Raw genomic sequence first — 19357 nt, 5'->3', positions numbered from 1 at the left:
ACCTACAGGTTGCTTAAGGCTATTCTGGCTAACCTTCAAAAAATATATATATATGTAAAGAAGAAACTATGCTTAGTCCTACATATAAGCATCAACTGTTTTAAGTTTGTTAAGAACCGATTTATTCATTTATCAACATACAGCCACATCATCAGGGAACATATTAAGTCCATTTCTTTCCAGCCTAATTACAGTGGGAAATTTACTGGTGACATTTTGAAAGCAAGATTAAAAACTGGAGGTGTGGGCTTCTGCCTAAGCGTGCACACACATACACACACACGCACAAGGCACAACATCTGCATTCATCAAAAGTGCTCAATGCACCCTCACGCCTTATTATCACACAGGTGTGGGATCATTGGTACACAGCCCAGGCAGTCAGAATGGATTGACGGAGTGCATCATGGGGGCCAAGCTTCTGCCTGTAAAGCTGACACTTTGTAAACGAGCTTTGTGGCACAGTGTGCACTCTGCTAGCTGGAAGTGGTGACGTGTTGATAGCTCAAGATCATGCTGTTGCTTCTAGCTTGTGTGTGTGTGTGTGTGTGTGTGGGTTGGAGAACAAATGGTCTCAGAGCCATCAGGTAGCTCTCTGGTGAACTGGAGAAGGGAGACAGGGAGTACATTAGGAGTAATTGGGCATTCAGAAGAAGGATGGATCAGCAAGCCAGGAGGAAGAGAAAGAGGGGGAGGGTGCTGGATGCAATAATCAGGGCAAGTAAAGAGCCTTTGCCAATCTGCCACTTAGCTGCAGTGCAGTGATATCTGGGCACCTATGAGTGAAAAAACACACCTAATTTTCACCAACAAATAAACAGATTTTCTTTCTGGCAAAGAAAGAAAGAAATCTATATCCTTGTCTTTTATATAAGAACAAATTTGACTGCTTTTGGTGTCATTTCAGCTAAAAAGTATTCTTTGAAAATTATATTGTAAATTGTTGAGCTACGATATACAGTATGTGAGCACAGTGTGCATCTTGGGCAGCTTTGATATGAGACCACACCATGGTTACCAAGGCCCGGATGGTATACTGCAATAATTAACAGGAGCTTTTATCGCTTTAAATTTCCACAAATGTGATTGGCAGTTGGGAGTAGGAATTTAGTCAGAGTTTGCTGTCATTTCCCTGAACTAATTTAGAGCTCATCATTGAGGGATTTACAAGCTGAAGATTTGGTAAGGTGTTATGATACTGAAAAAGATATTGAATTTTAGCCAGGAGAGAATTGCCTTTGAAACTGCAAATTAAATAAAAATTATAGTTAATAACATCCCACCTCATGCAATAATTGTGAACTAGAAAGCTAGCACTAACAATTGAAAGATTTGATATGTGTGATTTTATGAAAGGATCATGAAAAGTGATCTATATTTGCATTTGTTCTCTCTTTGTCAGGTGTGCCTCTGAAGAGATCCTGAAAGCTCCATTGGACAAGGATGTAGAAACAAGAGAGTGAGAAGAGACCCAAACCCATCTTAGTGTGTCCTCCTTCAGAACATCAAATCAAGTCATTATTTGCTAAATCTAGAAGAGCAGAAAAGATGAAACACAAGAAGGTTAATTTTGGAGACCAAACCTTTGCAAACACCAAGTGAAATTTATGCAGTGATAACCAACTAACCAACCTTTTCTTATAAAAATGAGTGTGATTACAATGGTTTTCGTGCATATTCACCTTCTGTTTGGGCTTGCCAGCTCCTTGGTTATTCACTCAATCCCCTGGAAGGTACCATGTCCTCACCAGTGTGTATGCCAGATCAAACCTTGGTATTCTCCTCAGTCTATGTATAGAGAGGCTCCAACTGTTGACTGTAATGACCTACTCCTCACCCAGTTGCCCACATCCCTCCCTCCAGAGACACAAACACTAAGGCTGCAGAGCAACCTCATCAGTTCAGTGGACCAAAGTGAACTCAAGGGTCTCACCAATCTAACTGAGCTGGATCTCTCCCACAACAGTTTCATCAGCACCCGTAACTTGAGAATCACTGGCCTGCCAGTTCTTCTAAGCCTACACATGGAAGAGAATCAGCTTAGGCACCTGCCTGAAGCAGCTTTCTCTGGACTGCCTAACCTTCAGGAATTGTATCTAAATCATAATAGGCTGAGAAGTATTTCCCCCGGTGCTTTTAAAGGTTTAGGGAACCTTTTAAGGCTTCATCTTAACTCTAACCACCTAATGATAATTGACAGGCGTTGGTTTCATGCTTTGCCTCAACTTGAAGTACTCATGACAGGAGGAAATCCAGTGGACACTATCCAAGATCTCAACTTTAAACCTCTTGGATCCTTGCGCAGTCTGGTCCTGGCAGGTATGGGCTTACGTGAGATCTCAGAGCGTGCTCTAGAAGGACTTCTGAACCTGGAAAGTATTAGCTTCTATGACAACAACTTGACTAAAGTCCCAAAAGAGGCACTGCAGAAGCTACCTGGATTAAAATTTCTAGACCTTAACAAAAACCCAATTCAGCTGGTGCAGAAAGGGGACTTCAGGAATATGCTTCATCTGAAGGAACTCGGTTTGAACAACATGGAGGATCTGGTGTCTATTGAGCATTCGGCAATAGAAAACCTTCCTGAGCTGACAAAACTGGAAATCACAAACAATCCACGATTGTCATATATTCACCCCCAAGCTTTTCAGAAGTTACCACGCATGGAGAGCTTGATGCTCAACAGTAATGCATTGAGTGCTCTGCATCGTCATACTGTGCAGTCTCTGCCGAGCTTACAAGAGATCAGTCTGCACACCAACCCCATTCGTTGTGACTGCCTTATTCGCTGGGTGGGGGCAGAAGATGACAAGCCAGTTCGTTTTATTGAACCACAGTCCACATTCTGCTCAGAGCCTCCAGAGTTAAAAGCAAGGAAAGTGAAAGAAGTCTCCTTCAGGGAGATGGCAGATAGCTGCCTTCCTTTGATTGCCCCAAGCATGTTTCCTTCCTACATTGAAGTGAAATATGGAGACAACATAGCCCTTCATTGCCGAGCACTAGCAGAACCAGAACCCAGCATTTACTGGGTCATTCCTAAAGGTTTGAGATTAACCCCGTCAACAAGGTTTGGTCGTTACCAGGTTTTAACAGAGGGCACTTTGGAAATATATGGAGTCACCCAGGAGGAAGCTGGTTTCTACACTTGTGTTGCACAAAATCTAGTTGGGGCTGACACAAAAAGTCTAACACTAAAAGTGGAAGGATCTGGCATAGCTCGAATAACAAATGATCAAAGAAATGAAGACAGCCTTGAGGTCCACGCTGTCAAAGAACGATATGCTTTACTGACCTGGCACACTGGGCATAACATTCCTGCTGCCCGAATCTCTTGGACAGCCAACGGAAGCCTGGAAGACCACCACAAGCATAGTACTAGAATACTAGCTGGCACTAGGGGCTTCAACTTAACTCGCCTCCAACCAGGGACCCATTACAAGGTTTGTCTTCATATGGGGCCAAATGACACCTCTTGTGTCCATCTCAGGACTAAAGAGGTGCTTCTACTAGTTCCTTCAGCAGATATGACTCCAGTATTCCTATTGGGTGTGTCAGCATTTTTCCTCATCCTATTGGCAGCCAAAACTTGTCAGGGGAGAACACTTTATGACTGGAAGGAGTTTGAGAAGCCCCATTCCATCATTGTGACCCAGGAAGCAAAGGCTTTCATGGCTCCAGATTCACTTCAGCAGTACAAAGATAAACTCTCAGAGGGCAGTGGAAATGTGCTCAGTGATGCTAAACCAGCGCAAGAGGTCCCGGGTCCTGCAAAAGAGGCATTTTAAGACACACCATGTACAACAGCTCAAAGGGAACATGTCAAAGAAATCGTACAAAATTTGTAAAGCTTCTCAAATTACAGCTCACAATCAAGATAAAGAATAAACCACAGATTTTTTTTTTTTGTTGTTGCAAGAATACAATTGCCCCTATTATAAATACAATGTCATAAAAGATTTCATTTTTATTTATTTTATAATGGAAAAGATACACTCCATATTACAGTATGTACAGTGCAAGCATTTTACATATAATCACAAACGATATATACTGAGAAAACAGAGGAGTTAGTGCCAGTTGTAATTGATTGTAAGGAGATGAGCATGAACATTACATGAAAGTTGCAAGGTGATATAAAATAGTCACATATTTTTCATACTGCTGTTGACGGAGTTGACAGGTCGGCAAAGACATTCTGTGAAAGACATTCCAAGCCTCTTGATTTTGTCACAATTTAGGAGGAAACTGATTTTTTTTTCAAAGACTCATGTTATTCTGGTGTGAGTTGTTTAAGAATTAAATGTTACTTTTTATTTTTTAAAATAATATGAATTTTTCAAATAAAAAGGTCTAAGCAAAGGTACTGAAAGAATATGTAAAATACAGAAAGGTATTTTTAATATGTTGCATAAATGTACATTCAGTACTTCTCTTTGATATTATGGGCCATATTCAGCACACAACATGAAGTCCAAGGTATCAAGAGGTATCTTTGTCTCTGTGTGTGTGTGTGTGTGTGGGTGTGGGTGTGTGTGTGTGTGTTTGTCTTTTTAATTGTTGAGACAATTATGTGCTAATCGGGGCTCTGTTTGGCTATAGATTTCTTTTTTTTTTTCTCGATCAATACCGTACATCTAAAAGCGATCTGCCAAAAGTGACTTTCAGCCCTGAACAGCTTCATTGTGCCAGCTTCATACACTGTATGGATGGGGACAGAAGGAACCACCCCAGGACACTTTGAGGGGTATTCGTGCTTGACAACATGCTATGTACAACAAATTAAATGAAATATTGAACGAAAAATGAACGAAGAAAAAAGGTGAATCAAAGGACAGACTGGATACTGCTAATCAGGAAAACACTAACACGGAGGATTCAAAATCGTCATCTGACTTTTTTTAGTCAGGGACCACGAATTGACAAAAAGGAAAACGGAAAGAAAACGTCATTTGTTAACAGGATCGTCAGCACTAAGATTGTGACCTCTCGCTTCTCTACTATGGGGAACCTCATTTTCTACAGTGTCATTTATGGTCTAATGTTTTGTTTGAGTTTTTTTGTCAGTTTGTAGTTGATGTGTCCCTATGTTTCAGAATTTCTTGCTCTAACTAAAACTGTCTCTCTTGCCCTATTATTTCTTTTCCATTTGATATAATTCATTGGCTTTTACTTTCTATGACCTCAAATCTGTACATACACTAAATCACCCTGAATTTCCTGTCAATGTTCAGCTCCCTTTTCAAAAATTATTTAGAAGGCTGTGTGTTAAATTCTATTTTGAGGTATTATTAAACCATTTTAGACTGATGTCAGTGTCTTGATTAATTGGTCACAGTTTGAGATCATCTACAATCAAGTGCAACTGAAAGCTTTAATTCAAACTTATACAAAGTCAGCATAGTGGGTTGGAGTTGCTCATGCCGTTGTGTGTCACTGAAATTGTTCCTGGAGCAATTTTACTTTCAATTATAATGAGCATAAATATTCATTTGCAGAATAGCTCATAGCTTTTTAAAGATCTCACAGAGAAGAGCCCGAGGTAGGTAATGCTTCTCTTGTCAGCCGCACCCATCTAGTATAGCATAGCGCTCTGCGTTTCTAGTTTCTTCAAGCATACTGTATAATTAATGCGAATGCCAGATTTTGTAGAAATGATCACAATTGAGAGTGAAAAAAAAGTGGAAGGGTGGAAGAGAATTCAGACACTGATATCTCTCTTTTGCACGGTAGGTCAATATGCACTGCACATAACTTTTCCACCATATGGGATTTACAGCAGCATCTGGTTCAATACTGTTCACGTCTTTCTAAAGTAAATGCATATATTTATGAAGGGCTGGAGTTGGGTGGGGGGGGAGTGCTTGTCCACATTGCCTGTAATAGAATTTAATTAGAATTCAATTTATAGTCAACTTTGAAGTACTCAACCAACATGGCATATTTAAGAATTACTTAAATTTTTTAACATAAAGTGCACAAAAAAACAGTAATTTAGCATTGTTTAATCAAATTAAGCATTTAAAAAAAGATTAATTATAAAGTTATAATTAAATAAATTATAAAAAAAAAAGTTGCCTTGCACCTCCAGGTACCAGGTTTGAATCCCGACATCTGGTCTGTGTGCATGGAGTTTGCATGTTTTCCTCATGTTTCCTCCAGGTACTCCTTTTTCCTCCCACAGTCCAAAGACATGTAGATTAGGCTGATTGGCAATTCCAAATGTGTGAATGAGCATGTGAGTGAGTGTCTGTATGTGTGCCCTGTGATGGATTGGCACCCATCCAGGGTGTACCCCGCCTTGTGCCCCAAGTCTCCTGCCATAGGCACCAGGCGTGAGTGGGTGAAATGAGTGACTGTGTGGGTGAGAAATACCACATTGGGGCAGGGTTTTAATAGACAGAATTTTTTTTTTTTTTTTAAGTGAAAAAAAAGAAGTGGAATGAAAAATTGGATAACTTCAATAAACTTCATTATAATCGACAACAAACTACACTTACATTTTAAGCATGGAAAGTAGTGAGGCATCATCCAGTTACCTTATATTTAATGGTTTTCTGCATCCTCAAATCGCTCCCTTCTAACCTATTAAGGGTGGAAATGCCAAAGAATAAAAGCTCACTGCATCACTGAACCGTACCCCATGTACTTAATGGGGCAAAAGTCTATTTTCACCGCCCAAGATCAAAGCTAAAGTATTATGATCATCTCACAGGAAGGCACACTACAACATTATAGAGAACTGCATAAAAGGCAGGGTTGCCAATTTAATCAGTTAATGAATGACCGAGTCAGTGCAATTTCCTAAACAACGTTAGATAGCACCTTAAGCTACAGTAAATTGTGTTACCTTACACATAGGGATACTTAATTCCAGTTTAACACAACTGAAAAAGTTGTGTTAAAATGGACAACAGAAATTTTACTTTGTCTGCTGTCCAGGGACTACTGCTGTCCATATTCATACTGTGATTAAGCCAGGCATACTGTACCTCCTGGAACCACAGCATGGAAAATTCAAGGGCGTAGCTTTTACATACTGTACTTTGTTGACCCACACAACACAATGTGGTACAAGTTTTACACCGGATGCTCTTACTGACACAATCCTCCTATTATATCCAGGCTTCAGACTGGCACTGCATCCAGTGGCTGGAGTTTGGACATTGGGTAGGAATCAAACCTGGGCCTTCTGCATAACAAGTGAGAAACCTACAGTACCAGCGAGCATTTTGAGATATTAGCAGCAAAAGAAGAAAAAGACCCTCCTCTAACTCCTAAAGCATAGACAACTTAATGTTTTACAAAAATATATCTAATTTTTTTCTCATTTTTACTTTTTTGTTTTCTGTGCACACTTTTCAATGACCGTCCGCATTGGGTTGCAAGTGACCCATTTAGTGGGTAGAGTGTCCAGACAGAGACACATCATTGGGAATCTGATCTAAATCTGACTTCAAAACACCTCTGGACATGGTTCACATCAGATCTGCAAAAAATTATATATATATATATATATATATATTTTTTTTTTTTTATTTATTTTTTTTATTTTTTCTTTTACTATTCAGAAAAAGCAGTTTTTTACTATTTATGAAAGCAGTCTGATTCCAAATTGATTTCAATTTGAATATGGCAAAAATCACGTTTTGGCTGAGTGCTGGACAAGGCCTTAGTCGTTTTATGGGTTAGATATTTAAACTTGACATGATAACCTGCATATAAAATTGCATGCCAGTAATATAACTTGCAGTCTATCAATCCAGATTTTATACATATACATTTATATAAACTTGTGAGCTCCTGTTATTCCAAAAGAGCTGAATGTTCACAAATACCACATGCTCCTGCAAACAGTTTGCAAGGGAATTCAATTTATTTCATTTTACAGTATTTTTTTATTATGTGTTCTGTGACAGAGAATGCTGACTAGGTAGACAGCTTTCTGCACGATGTTTGAGCTCCCAAGACGACTTCTATCCTGTTTAAAAAGACCAACATAACAGCTGCCTTCTAAAGTATGTTATTTTATTTATTTTTTAATTTAAAGGCATTTTTACATGTGTCTTTCTCAAAGGCAACTTAATTTTTTCTTATACAAGTTTTAAATGAAATTATTTATTGTTTTTTTATTTTTAATAAAAGATATTAGCATGTCAAAACTATCATATAGACACTTTTTGTAACATAAGTCTATCATAACTTAACAAAAATGTAGAGTATATCTTGAATAATAACTTGTTTTATGACATCTGAAAATGTCAGTTCATTCCATATACACTATATGGACAACAGTATTTGGCCAAACTTGAAATGACATCGTATTCAAATACATACACTTCAATATGGAGTTGGTCCGGCTTTTGCAGTTATTACAGCTTCCACTCTTCGTTCAACAAGATTTTGGAGTGTTTCTAAGGTCAGGCACTGATGTTGAGCGAGAAGGTCTGGCTCGCAATCTCCATTCCAGTTCATCCCAAAGGTGCTCGATGAGGTTGAGGTCAGGGCCTTGTGTGGGCTAGTCAAGTTCTTCCACAACAAACATCTTTATAGTCATGTTGGAATAGAAAAGGGACTCCCCCAAACTGTTGCTCCCCCAAATCTTCGGTTTATCTGTTATATTCATAAGTCATTTAGCACATTGTGCTATATGATATACTGTACTTAGTATATCTGTTATATATATTATACTTTAAGTTATTTAACAGACTGTTAGTTAATTATTATAATCATTATAATTAAAGAGGCACCACATTTCATAGCAAAGTTGCAATAGCAAACATTGTCTTTGCACTAATACCAGCAACACTGTCAGTACATCACTGCAGTGATTAATACAGTTCAACTGGCAACAAGTTTTTTTACCCATAACTGATACAGTTAGTAGCTTCTAATGTTTTTAAAACACATGTCAGAAGTCATATTCAGTGGTCATGGCAAAGAAGTTACTCTGTTTAAGGAAAAGGAGACACTACTAAAACTGGATTAAGACCTATAAAATGCATCATTAAAACATAAAAGGATAGTGGTGAACCATCATCTTTAAGGAAGAAATAAAAAATATTTCCCCAATGAGGGAATGATGGGAGATCACTTAAATGTGAAATCGAATTATATATATATATATATATATATATATATATATATATATATATATATATATATATATAAAAGAAAAACAATTATATTAAACTGTGCAGAAGTTTTAGCTATGTGTGAGAAGAATGCTGTAAACTAAGAATTTATTCATCTTCTATACAGCTTATCGTTTGTACCAGGTTGCAAGGGCCTATCCGAGACGACTTAGGGCACAAGACAGGGTACAGCCTGGAGAGAGTGCCAATCCATCACAGGACTGTCTTTGGAATGTGGAAGGAAACCCACCAAGCACAAAGAGAACATGCAAGCTCCAAATACACAGACCTGAGTTGGGAATCGAACCCCGGACCTGGAGGTGCTTTTTGTCAATTAACAAACTGGAAAATAAAGTAACAGAACAGAAATCCAAATCAAAACAGTATTTGTGGCCAAAAAAACACAATAATTTATTTTAAGTACACTTTCACATATATTTTTTTAAAGGACTCAGCAGGTAGGTTGTTCCAAATAATCTGGGAAACTAACCACAGACCTTCTATGAATGTAGATTGCCTTAAATCCTTCAGTCTCTTCAGGTAATTCCAGACAGACTCAATGATTTTGAGATCAGGGCTCTGTGGGAGCCAAACCATCACTTCCATGACTCTTTACTAAAAAATTCCTCTCTATGGTGATGATAGTTCTTATTGACATTGGCTCTATGTGTGGGGCTGTTGTCCTGCTGCAGAATACATTTGGTGCCAATCCCTCCCTGATGGTACTTCATAATGGAAAAGGATCTGCCTGTATTTCTTAGCATTGAGAACACCATTAATCTCCAACTCGATTTGCCGATATGCAGCCCCAAAGGATTGAAGCAAGGAACTTCACCCATGCCCGTTTCTTTGTGCTTCTACAAAATAGCTTAAACATAACTGGTGGTTACTTGTATTGAAATGTTTCGCCTATCTCAGGTAGAAAGCTGGGGTCGGAGGGAAAAGATACAGCACTTGCTCAGTGGGCCAACATGCTAACTTGGTGGGACCTTGGTCTTGAGCCACTAACCTTCTGTTCATAAACTTAGAGCTGTAAGCCCTTGAGCTACCACTGCACCTGCGTGTAAACGCAACTTACTGTATAATGCATTATGTTACCCATTACTACAGGGTGGGTGAAAATTAACTAGCCAATATTTAATAGCTTTAGAATGTAGTATCACTTTGGCCAAATGTCTCAGCCAATGTCCTGGAAATGCTGATCTAACCACGCACACACAGTAATAGGAAAATAGGGTGGTGCACCATGGGGTGGATCATGAATGACCTCCAAGAAGTCCAGATCTCACCACATGCGATCTATGCAAAGGAGGAGGTGCACAGAATAAAGCCTCACACACTGGAGGACTTGGAAGCACAGACTCAGGAGGTTCTCAGCAATATGACTTTCTTCAGAAGAGTGTGGATTCCATTCCAGGTCTATGCAAAGGAGGAGGTGCACAGAATAAAGCCTCACACACTGGAGGACTTGGAAGCACAGACTCAGGAGGTTCTCAGCAATATGACTTTCTTCAGAAGAGTGTGGATTCCATTCCTGGCCTTTTGAGGAAACTGGTTGACGCCACCAATGCCTATGTTGAAATTTAAAGATTTGCTTTTATTTTCCTATGTAATAAAATACATGCACAATTAGTTTCCATAAATTTGTATTAGAATATGGACTTTATTACCAATCTTTAATGAGTACTTTGCACCCATCCTGTATACAGTGTCATTTTCTTATAACAAACAGTGTAGCCAGTCTAAATGTCTTGTTATATAAGTATTCCTAGGTCATCTTATACCGTATAAAGACTTCATAGAAAGTGTTATCATTTTTTAACATGGAGCCTTGTGCATCAGGCTGTGAATTTGATTACTGATTGCTCCATAAGGAAAAGGAAGGGTAATAGAATCTGAAATGGGGTACTGAGATCACAGAAATGGGAAGTGACACTGGCTATTGGAGTAGAAGTTGACTTTTTTAAGTCTGGTGCGTGTGTGTTTAAGACGGGGTTTGTGTGGATTTGCTACTATACGCAGCAGAATGTTTTGCTATCCTTCCCATGCCCTTTAGATTGATTCTTTGCTTGCTGTTTATACCATTAATCACCAGCAGCAACCAATGTGAGGTTAACAATCAAATAAATATCCCTGACTAAATCACTATAGAAAGACACAGAGGTTAGTAATGGCCATGAGATGAAAATCAAATCTGATTCACTGTAGGGCAAACTCATGGAAATATCAGCCTTACCATGAAGAGGAAATGATGCTTAAATAAATAATGATGCTGTGATGGTGTTTAAAATTCAAAGTTTGTAGAAAATGGGGAATTTCCCACAAAAGTCTATTTGAGGTCATATCAGTAACACTAATAAATTGTTGTGAACAATGTAAACAAAAAGTTTGTCCCTGGTGAGCAAGCCGAGGGCGACAGTGGCAAGGAAAAACTCCCTGAGATGATAATAGGAAGAAACCTTGAGAGGAACCAGACTCAACAGGGAACCCATCCTCATTTGGGTGAAACAGAAAGCAGTAAATGATCTGCATTTATACAGTGTGTAGGGTGGGAGGCAGTTCAGCTATAATAGCTGATGTTAATTGATGTTAATATGGAGTCCAGGTAGTTATTGAAGACCCAGGTAGACTTGTAAGAAGTTCCAGTCATAAATCATCGAGCTGTCAAGTCCCCAGAGAAACAGTTGCCAACACCAGTTGAGGCCAGAACCATTTTCTAGGTAGAGAGAATCATTCCCAGACACCAGACGCATCCCAGAGAGACACACGGGGCATCCATGTGACGAGATCTTCAGCCAGAAGCGGGGCACCAGGATGGGTCAGACAGGTCCGGAGGGCAGAGGGAGTCTGGATCACTGGCAGCTCAGGAACGACATGTGTAGCTCGACAGAGAGAGAGAGAAAGAGTGAAAGGGGGGGACAGGAGGAGAGAGGAAAAAGAAAGAGGGGGGGGAAGAGAAGAAGAGGAGAGATGGCAGTTAGGTATGGTCACAGTCACACAATGTATAATGTGAATGTATATTAACTGTAGAGTGCAAGCAGAGACTCCGGCAGGACTAACTATGACAGCATAACTAAAAGGGAGAGCCAGAAGGAAACACAAACATGAGGGCTTCCTGACATGTAAAGCAAACAATCACCTTACCGTCAGCAAACCTGAGTGATCAATGAGAGTGAGGAAGACAGCATCCAAACATACCAGTTCACCATAATACTCTACGTCCATGAGTCCCCCAGATCTGCTCCTTTACCTAAGGCAAATCTATTTATAAAAATGCTTGGCTAAATAAATAGGTTTTTAGCCTGGACTTAAACACTGAGACTGTGTCTGAGTCCCGAACACTATTTGGAAGACTATTCCATAATTTTGGGGCTTTGTAAGAAAAAGCTCTGCCCCCAGCTGTATTTTTCATAATACGCGGTACTGACAAGCAGCCTGCATCCTTTGATCGAAGTAGGCGTGGCGGATCGTAAGACACTAGCAGTTCGCTCAGGTACTGCGGCGCGAGACCATTTAATGCTTTATATGTCAAGAGTAGTATTTTTAAATCAATGCGAAATTTCACAGGGAGTCAATGGAGTGAAGATAAGATAGGGGTGATGTGCTCATATCTTCTGGTTCTGGTGAGGACTCTCGCTGCTGCATTCTGGACTAGCTGAAGCTTATTTATGCATCTAGCTGAACAACCAGACAGTAAGGCATTACAATAGTCCAACCTAGAGGTGATAAAAGCATGAACTAGTTTCTCTGCGTCGTTTAGCGACAATAAATTTCTTATTCTAGCAATATTTCTGAGGTGAAAGAATGCTATCCTGGTAATATTATCTACATGTGCTTCAAATGAAAGGCTGGAATCAATAATCACACCAAGGTCTTTCACTGTTGCATTTGATGGAACAGAAAGGCCATCTAAAGTTACGGTGTGATCTAAAATTTTACTCCTAGCTGTATGCGGTCCTATGACTAGAACTTCTGTCTTATCCGGATTTAGCAGAAGGAAGTTAATTAGCATCCAATTTCTTATGTCCTGCACACATTGCTCAATTTTAGTAAGCTGTTTTTTCTCATCAGGTTTTGCTGAGACATATAACTGTGTATCGTCAGCATAACAATGAAAACTAATACCATGCTTACGGATTATGTTGCCCAGAGGAAGCATGTAAAGGGAAAAAAGCAGTGGACCTAAAACTGAACCCTGCGGAACGCCAAACTCCACTAGAGAACATGCAGAATAATCACCATTTAAGTCTACATACTGATAACGATGGGTCAGATAGGATCTAAGCCACGAGAGGGCTGTACCCTTAATTCCCACTACATTTTCTAATCTGTGAAGAAGAATAGCGTGATCAACGGTGTCAAAAGCTGCACTGAGGTCAAGTAGTACAAGCATAGTTACACAAACCTGATCAGAGGCCAATAGAATGTCATTTACTACTTTAACAAGCGCTGTCTCTGTACTGTGATGAGGCCTATATCCTGACTGATACAGTTCATGTATGCCATTTCTATGTATATATGAGCATAGCTGCTCCGCTACTATCTTTTCCAGAATCTTAGAGATAAAGGGGAGGTTTGATATTGGTCTGTAACTGGACAGCTGACAGGGGTCGAGGTCAGGTTTCTTAATTATTGGTTTGATAACTGCTAATTTAAAAGATTTTGGAACATATCCAATGCTGAGTGAAGAATTAATTATTCTCAACAGGGGTTCTATTATTGCTGGTACTATCTGTTTAAGAAAATGTGTCGGTACAGGATCTAATATACAGGTTGATGAATTTGAAGAAGAGATGAGTGAAATTAGTTCATTCTCTTCAAGGGGAGTAAAGTATTCTAGGTTCTGGTCTGACATGGCTAGATTAACATCTGCATCAATTACATTGTTCGGTTTCAAAACCTCAATTTTATGCCTAATATTTACAATTTTATTATTAAAAAAGTTCATGAAGTCCTCACTATTGCATGATGTTGTTGTGGAGATTTCTGCAGTGGTCTTATTTCTGGTTAATTTGGCTACAGCATAAAATAAGAATCTAGGATTATTTTTGTTATTTTCTATAAGAGTGGAGAGATATGTTGATCTAGCTACACTAAGAGCTTTTCTATAGTTCAGGATGCTCTCCTTCCATGCTATTTGAAATACTAGTAATTTAGTTTGACGCCATTTACGTTCTAATTCCCGAGCGGTCTGTTTTAAAGTGCGCGTGTGATCGTTATACCAGGTAGCAAGTTTTTTATCTCTAATAATTTTTCTTTTGACTGGAGCTACATTATCTAGGGTATAGCGAAATGTCGACTCTAAATATTCAGTCGCCTGATCGAGTTCTGTGGGGTCAGACGGTGATCTAATCGAAGTTGGGAACTCTGGGAGATTACTGATAAAACTCTGTTTGGTAGTTGATGTGAATGTACGTTTCATACGGTAGCGCGGCGCTGTGTGAACATTATTATTGTGACACACTTGAATTGAGACAAGATAGTGATCTGAGATAACTTCAGATAGTGGTATTGTGAATAAACTTCTTATACTTAATCCAAATAATATTATTAAATCTAAAGTGTGACCTGCTTTATGAGTGGGTCCTACTACACACTGATTTACTCCTACCGAGTCCAGTATAGACATAAATGCAGTTCTCAGAGGGTCTTCTGGGTTTTCAAAATGAATATTAAAATCTCCAGCAATTAACACTTTGTTTGCAGAAACTACTAGATTTGAAAGGAAATCTGGAAATTCACTAAGAAATTCCGAGTACGGCCCTGGAGGTCTGTAAATGACAATTAGCGGGATCGACTGAGCTGACTTAATATAGTTAAATACACTTATGTTACTATAAAGAATTTCAAATGAATTAAATTTGTGTCCGTGTTTTTGTACAATAGTCAAATTATCATTGTGAATAACTGCGACGCCTCCTCCTCTACCAGTTAACCGAGGCTGGTGTATGTAGCTGTATCCAGAAGGACTAGCTTCATTTAGAGCTACATACTCGTCCTGTTTAATCCGGGTTTCTGTTAAACAGAGTATATCAAACTCCTGATCTGTGATAATTTCATTAAAATACATTGGATACATTGGAACTTTTACTAGCCTGGCTAGCTGTTCAATTGATCAATTTCTGTTACATTTGTGAAACATGATAAATTATTAAAATAAACAAAAAAAAAAAAAAAAAATTAATTGCAGAGTTTGCCTAGGAAGTAGTCCACTACATATCCACAGATCATACACTCAATAACATAATTTATTACTAAGTTTGATCTTTTCCTCTCTCTCAAATGAATCCTAGATTAGTTGCACTAACGGATCTCATGCCAAGGACAGAACGAAGGGCACAGAGAGCATGGCAGCATGGTATAGCAAAAAGCAGACAGGTAATGGATAGAAGACCGAAATGGCCCCGTGGGGGTCTTAGTCAGCCGTCGGTGAACATATTAATTATCCGAATTTCAATAACAGTAACGCAGCTCACAGATGGCAGCAGTGCTCAAGACCAGCAGTATGTGTACGAGCTCTCGCTACCCAACAAAATAACTTTGGGTATATTTTATAATTTATGGCACTGCTGAACACCCGATATATTCTACTATTTTAGGTTCTCACAGAGCATTTTTCAGAAGGCTGTGAAGCCATGAGACAAAGATTTTTATTAAGCAATAATAAAGCATTGATATTTTTAAACCAGTATTGTCAGTCCCAGCTGGTCATGATATTAAATTTGAAAGTGGGAAAATAATATATATATTTTTTGCTCATCAGTAACTTGTATTAATATTAAAAAAGACTGCAGAGAAACAAACTAAAAAAAACTTACATACACACATATAGTGTGAGTGAGAAAAGGAGGATAAAAAAATAAACAGAAATGCAAGAATATTATTGAATGTCAATGTTTTAAGAGCCCAAACACAGCTTTTGTTTCAAAAGCCAACGAAAAAAGCTGTGACAAACCACATAAATCTTGCTTGTTCTTTTGTTTGTCCTGCTCAGCCTTTTAACTTATTTGTATTTTGAGTGGTTGTTGCTTGCTTAGAGATTTAAGTCTCTCCATGAGCATCTTTTTAGACATGTGACCTTGCTACTGTGACACTGGATCAATTCAAGATTTTTTTAATGACAAATCAAAAATGTAATTTATGTCATTCATGTTTTTTACACGCACTATTCAGTGACAGGCAAAATGTATCTTACAGGTTCAGCTAGATGCAAATTAGAACCAGCCCCTAGTCCATAGACATTCTATTCCCTTTAATATATGACCATTGGTGGGACTTTTTTTTTTTACTTAATAAAAAAAATTAAGGTAATCTGTTTTTTATTATTATTATGTACTCAAAAAGAGACAAACCTATTAAAGAGTTGTGTAGTCTGAAGATTCCAAATCATGAGCAATCGTCATGAGAAATGTTAAATGTTACAATGTGACATCAGCACTTAATAACACCCCTCACACACACAGTCACACACTTAGCACTTAGTATGAAGATATACTTGATTAAATGGTAAAGGCAAGGCTCATGCTTTAATCTGCTTCGGTTTTGGGCAGAATCACTAATCTGAGAAGGTCATAAAATAAAACATTTCAGTCTGGTGATGGCATAAAAACACTACTGGAATATAGCTGCCAAAGGAAATGCATGGCACACGGTTTTAATCCATCTTCATGTTATTAACTGTATAAGTACAACTCATTACTATTCAAGGCCTGATTTTCTTTGATTAGCCCATGTCAGTTTTAGCTGGCTGTAACATTACAGACAGCCCGTTACTGCCATCAGACGCAATTAAAGTGATGACCTTAAACAGAAGATCAGAAAAAAGAAGCACTGCAAATTAGCCCTGTAAATACAATTACACAGTGCATCACTACATCTCAGCACGGCTGACAGGTTTCACGACCAGCATGTCACTTGTTTAGCTCCTTACATGTTTTGTTCTCGTAGACACAATTTACATTTTTCTAATCCTGGATACTTTAATAAAGTATCCTTTAAGTTAATAAATGCTGTGTAGTCCATCAGTTTATCATATTTGCATTTACAGCTTCTGTAATACATTTTATAAATGCATACAAAATACTATTGCGTAACTAGTATTACCTAAACCACTATATTCTGCAATACTTTTAAAGACCCTGACTGCCCTCTAGTGGTTTACATGAAAATTGCGTTAAATAGCTAAGAAAAAAAAAAAACAGAAACAAGGTTCGTAATGTTGATGTGAACGTTCTTGGGAACTAAATTAAGAATTTTAACCCAATTAAAGGAAAAGAGAGAGCCCTTGATTATTAATTAGTTGCACCATTTATTCAACTTAAAACACAAAAAAGCTGCTCAAACAGAACTCAATGGTTCAAGGCAAACAAAACATAAAACTGTATAAACATAAACTTCAATAATTATGGCAGTGACTTCAGCTTAAATACATTTTACCTTGGAATACCATGTGGCATAATTAGTAAAATACAGCATTCTCTCACGTGCAAGGATCCTTAATGGAAATGTGTTTGTACTGCTCCAAGAAAGAACATTTCTGTTTAAGGTTACAAGTATTAAAAATGTCAATCTATCGCCCTCTGGTGCCAGGATGAACTAAAGACTGCAAAACGTTTTAATCCTTGTGTGAAACGCAATCACATCGAGTTTTCTCAATAGGCAGAGCATACTAATGATGCTCTGCCTATTAAGAAAACTCGATGTGATTGCGTTTCACACAAGGCTTAAAACGTTTTGCCTCCTCCCACCACATCCTACAAACAGAAAGCAAAGTCAAAGATAAACAAGTATCAGCATAAACCATTTAGAATCTGCTCATCTGTGAAAAGGAAGAACCGGTGCAGCAACTCAATGAAGAAGTGCTAAAACTTTTTTTTTTTTTTTACACTCACCAGCGATAAATTTTGTTAAGAAATCATTTGGCAAAATCTGAAACAAGTGTCGCTTCGAACCCTGGAAACCAGCTTCCTCTGCATTGGCTTTTTTCTGTACATACTACACAGGATACAAGAGATCACAGACAAAAAAGAAAGCATAAAGGCACAGTGTAAAAGGGAAAGCAGGCCTTAATGGCGCTCTAGAGATCTTCTGTTCCTCGACGTTCACACTTCAGTGATGCTCAGAATTGGTCAGGACTTTAACTTGAGATGAGGGCGATGACAGAAAGCGACTGATTTTTCATCAAGCACTGGAGCGGAACTGAGACCTCATGGCCTGTTTGATCTAAAACTCTAAGCTCTGAGGAAACACCAAGCTGTGCAGGCCAGTCATCTCAAGACAGTGGCACATAGGCGGTTATGTATTTGCTGAGAGATATAATAGCGGTATTTTAAGCTCACAGGCATTTAGAATATTTACAGAAATCTGTACAAAGTGCTACTCTCAAAAAGGTGTCAGACCTATGCAAAATACGCACCAAAAAGAAAAGAAAAAAAAAAGTACAAGTAAAAATTAATACAATTGTGGTTCAATCACATGTAGAGTTGGTCTAACTAGACAGCAAACAGAACAACCCCATAAAATGGAAAGATAATGTCCATAAATAAATAATTTATACAATATTTAGCTTAAAACCCAGCACAGGGTGAATTATTACATTACACCATGGTAGCATGAGCTAAGCTTCTGTGCAAATGTAGATAAGTATGAAGTTTTACTTAATGCAGGAATTGGGTTTCTTGGTGTGCTGTGGTAAGTACACAAGCATCAGGAAGTACCATGCTATGTGTTGCTTTCTGCCTCCTTCACCTGAATAGAAATATGTACATCTCCGATCATAATGCATGCAAAATATGCATGCACGACTGAAGCTCTCTGTTTAGTACATTATATACAAACACTGACATACACAAGAAATAAGCTATTTACAAATTATGCATTGTTACTGGTCATTACTTCACACCTTCTACATTCAAACAGGATGCTCTGTAGAACTTACATATGTATATTTTACATGCAAACCTTTAATTAGTTGTTAGACATGAAAAACTTTGTATACCATATTCATATGGCCTTTTTTTAAATGTTTATTTTTACATGCCTGCTATTTGTTTATTAGGACACAGAGCCCCCTGTACACTTGGTGTGTCAGGCTACAAACACCTTGATGACTTTCTGAATGATCTGGCCACAGCCAGGGCATGGCGCATGGCACTTATGTAGCTTGCGCGCGCAGGGAAAGCAGGTGAGCATGTGCGCTGTGCTCCCATGAATGATGTTGCCGTCAC

At 38.4% G+C, this 19357-nt stretch overlaps 2 protein-coding genes across 3 annotated transcripts in view; one reads left to right on the top strand and one right to left on the bottom strand.

The window, feature by feature from the left end:
- lrrn2 (leucine rich repeat neuronal 2) overlaps positions 1-3900 on the top strand; it is a 55105-nt gene extending 51205 nt beyond the window's left edge. For both annotated transcript variants that reach the window (XM_053483664.1, XM_053483665.1), the window contains exon 2: positions 1403-3900. In XM_053483664.1, coding sequence (XP_053339639.1) covers positions 1647-3785 — 2139 coding nt within the window. In that variant the 5' untranslated portion in view covers positions 1403-1646 and the 3' untranslated portion in view covers positions 3786-3900. The remainder of the gene's footprint in view (positions 1-1402) is intronic.
- Positions 3901-17871: 13971 nt separating this feature from the next.
- The window catches only part of mdm4 (MDM4 regulator of p53), a 16651-nt gene continuing 15165 nt past the window's right edge, over positions 17872-19357 (bottom strand). Inside the window, exon 11 of the mRNA XM_053484302.1 lies at positions 17872-19357. This exon is cut by the window's right edge and continues 370 nt beyond it. Within this exon, the coding sequence (XP_053340277.1) occupies positions 19218-19357 (140 nt within the window). The 3' untranslated portion in view covers positions 17872-19217.

The sequence above is a fragment of the Clarias gariepinus genome, chromosome 23 (genome assembly GCF_024256425.1).
Source record: "Clarias gariepinus isolate MV-2021 ecotype Netherlands chromosome 23, CGAR_prim_01v2, whole genome shotgun sequence".
Lineage (NCBI taxonomy): Eukaryota > Metazoa > Chordata > Actinopteri > Siluriformes > Clariidae > Clarias > Clarias gariepinus.
Note: the sequence above shows the minus strand (reverse complement) of the source record. Positions and strands in the feature narration are given on the sequence as shown.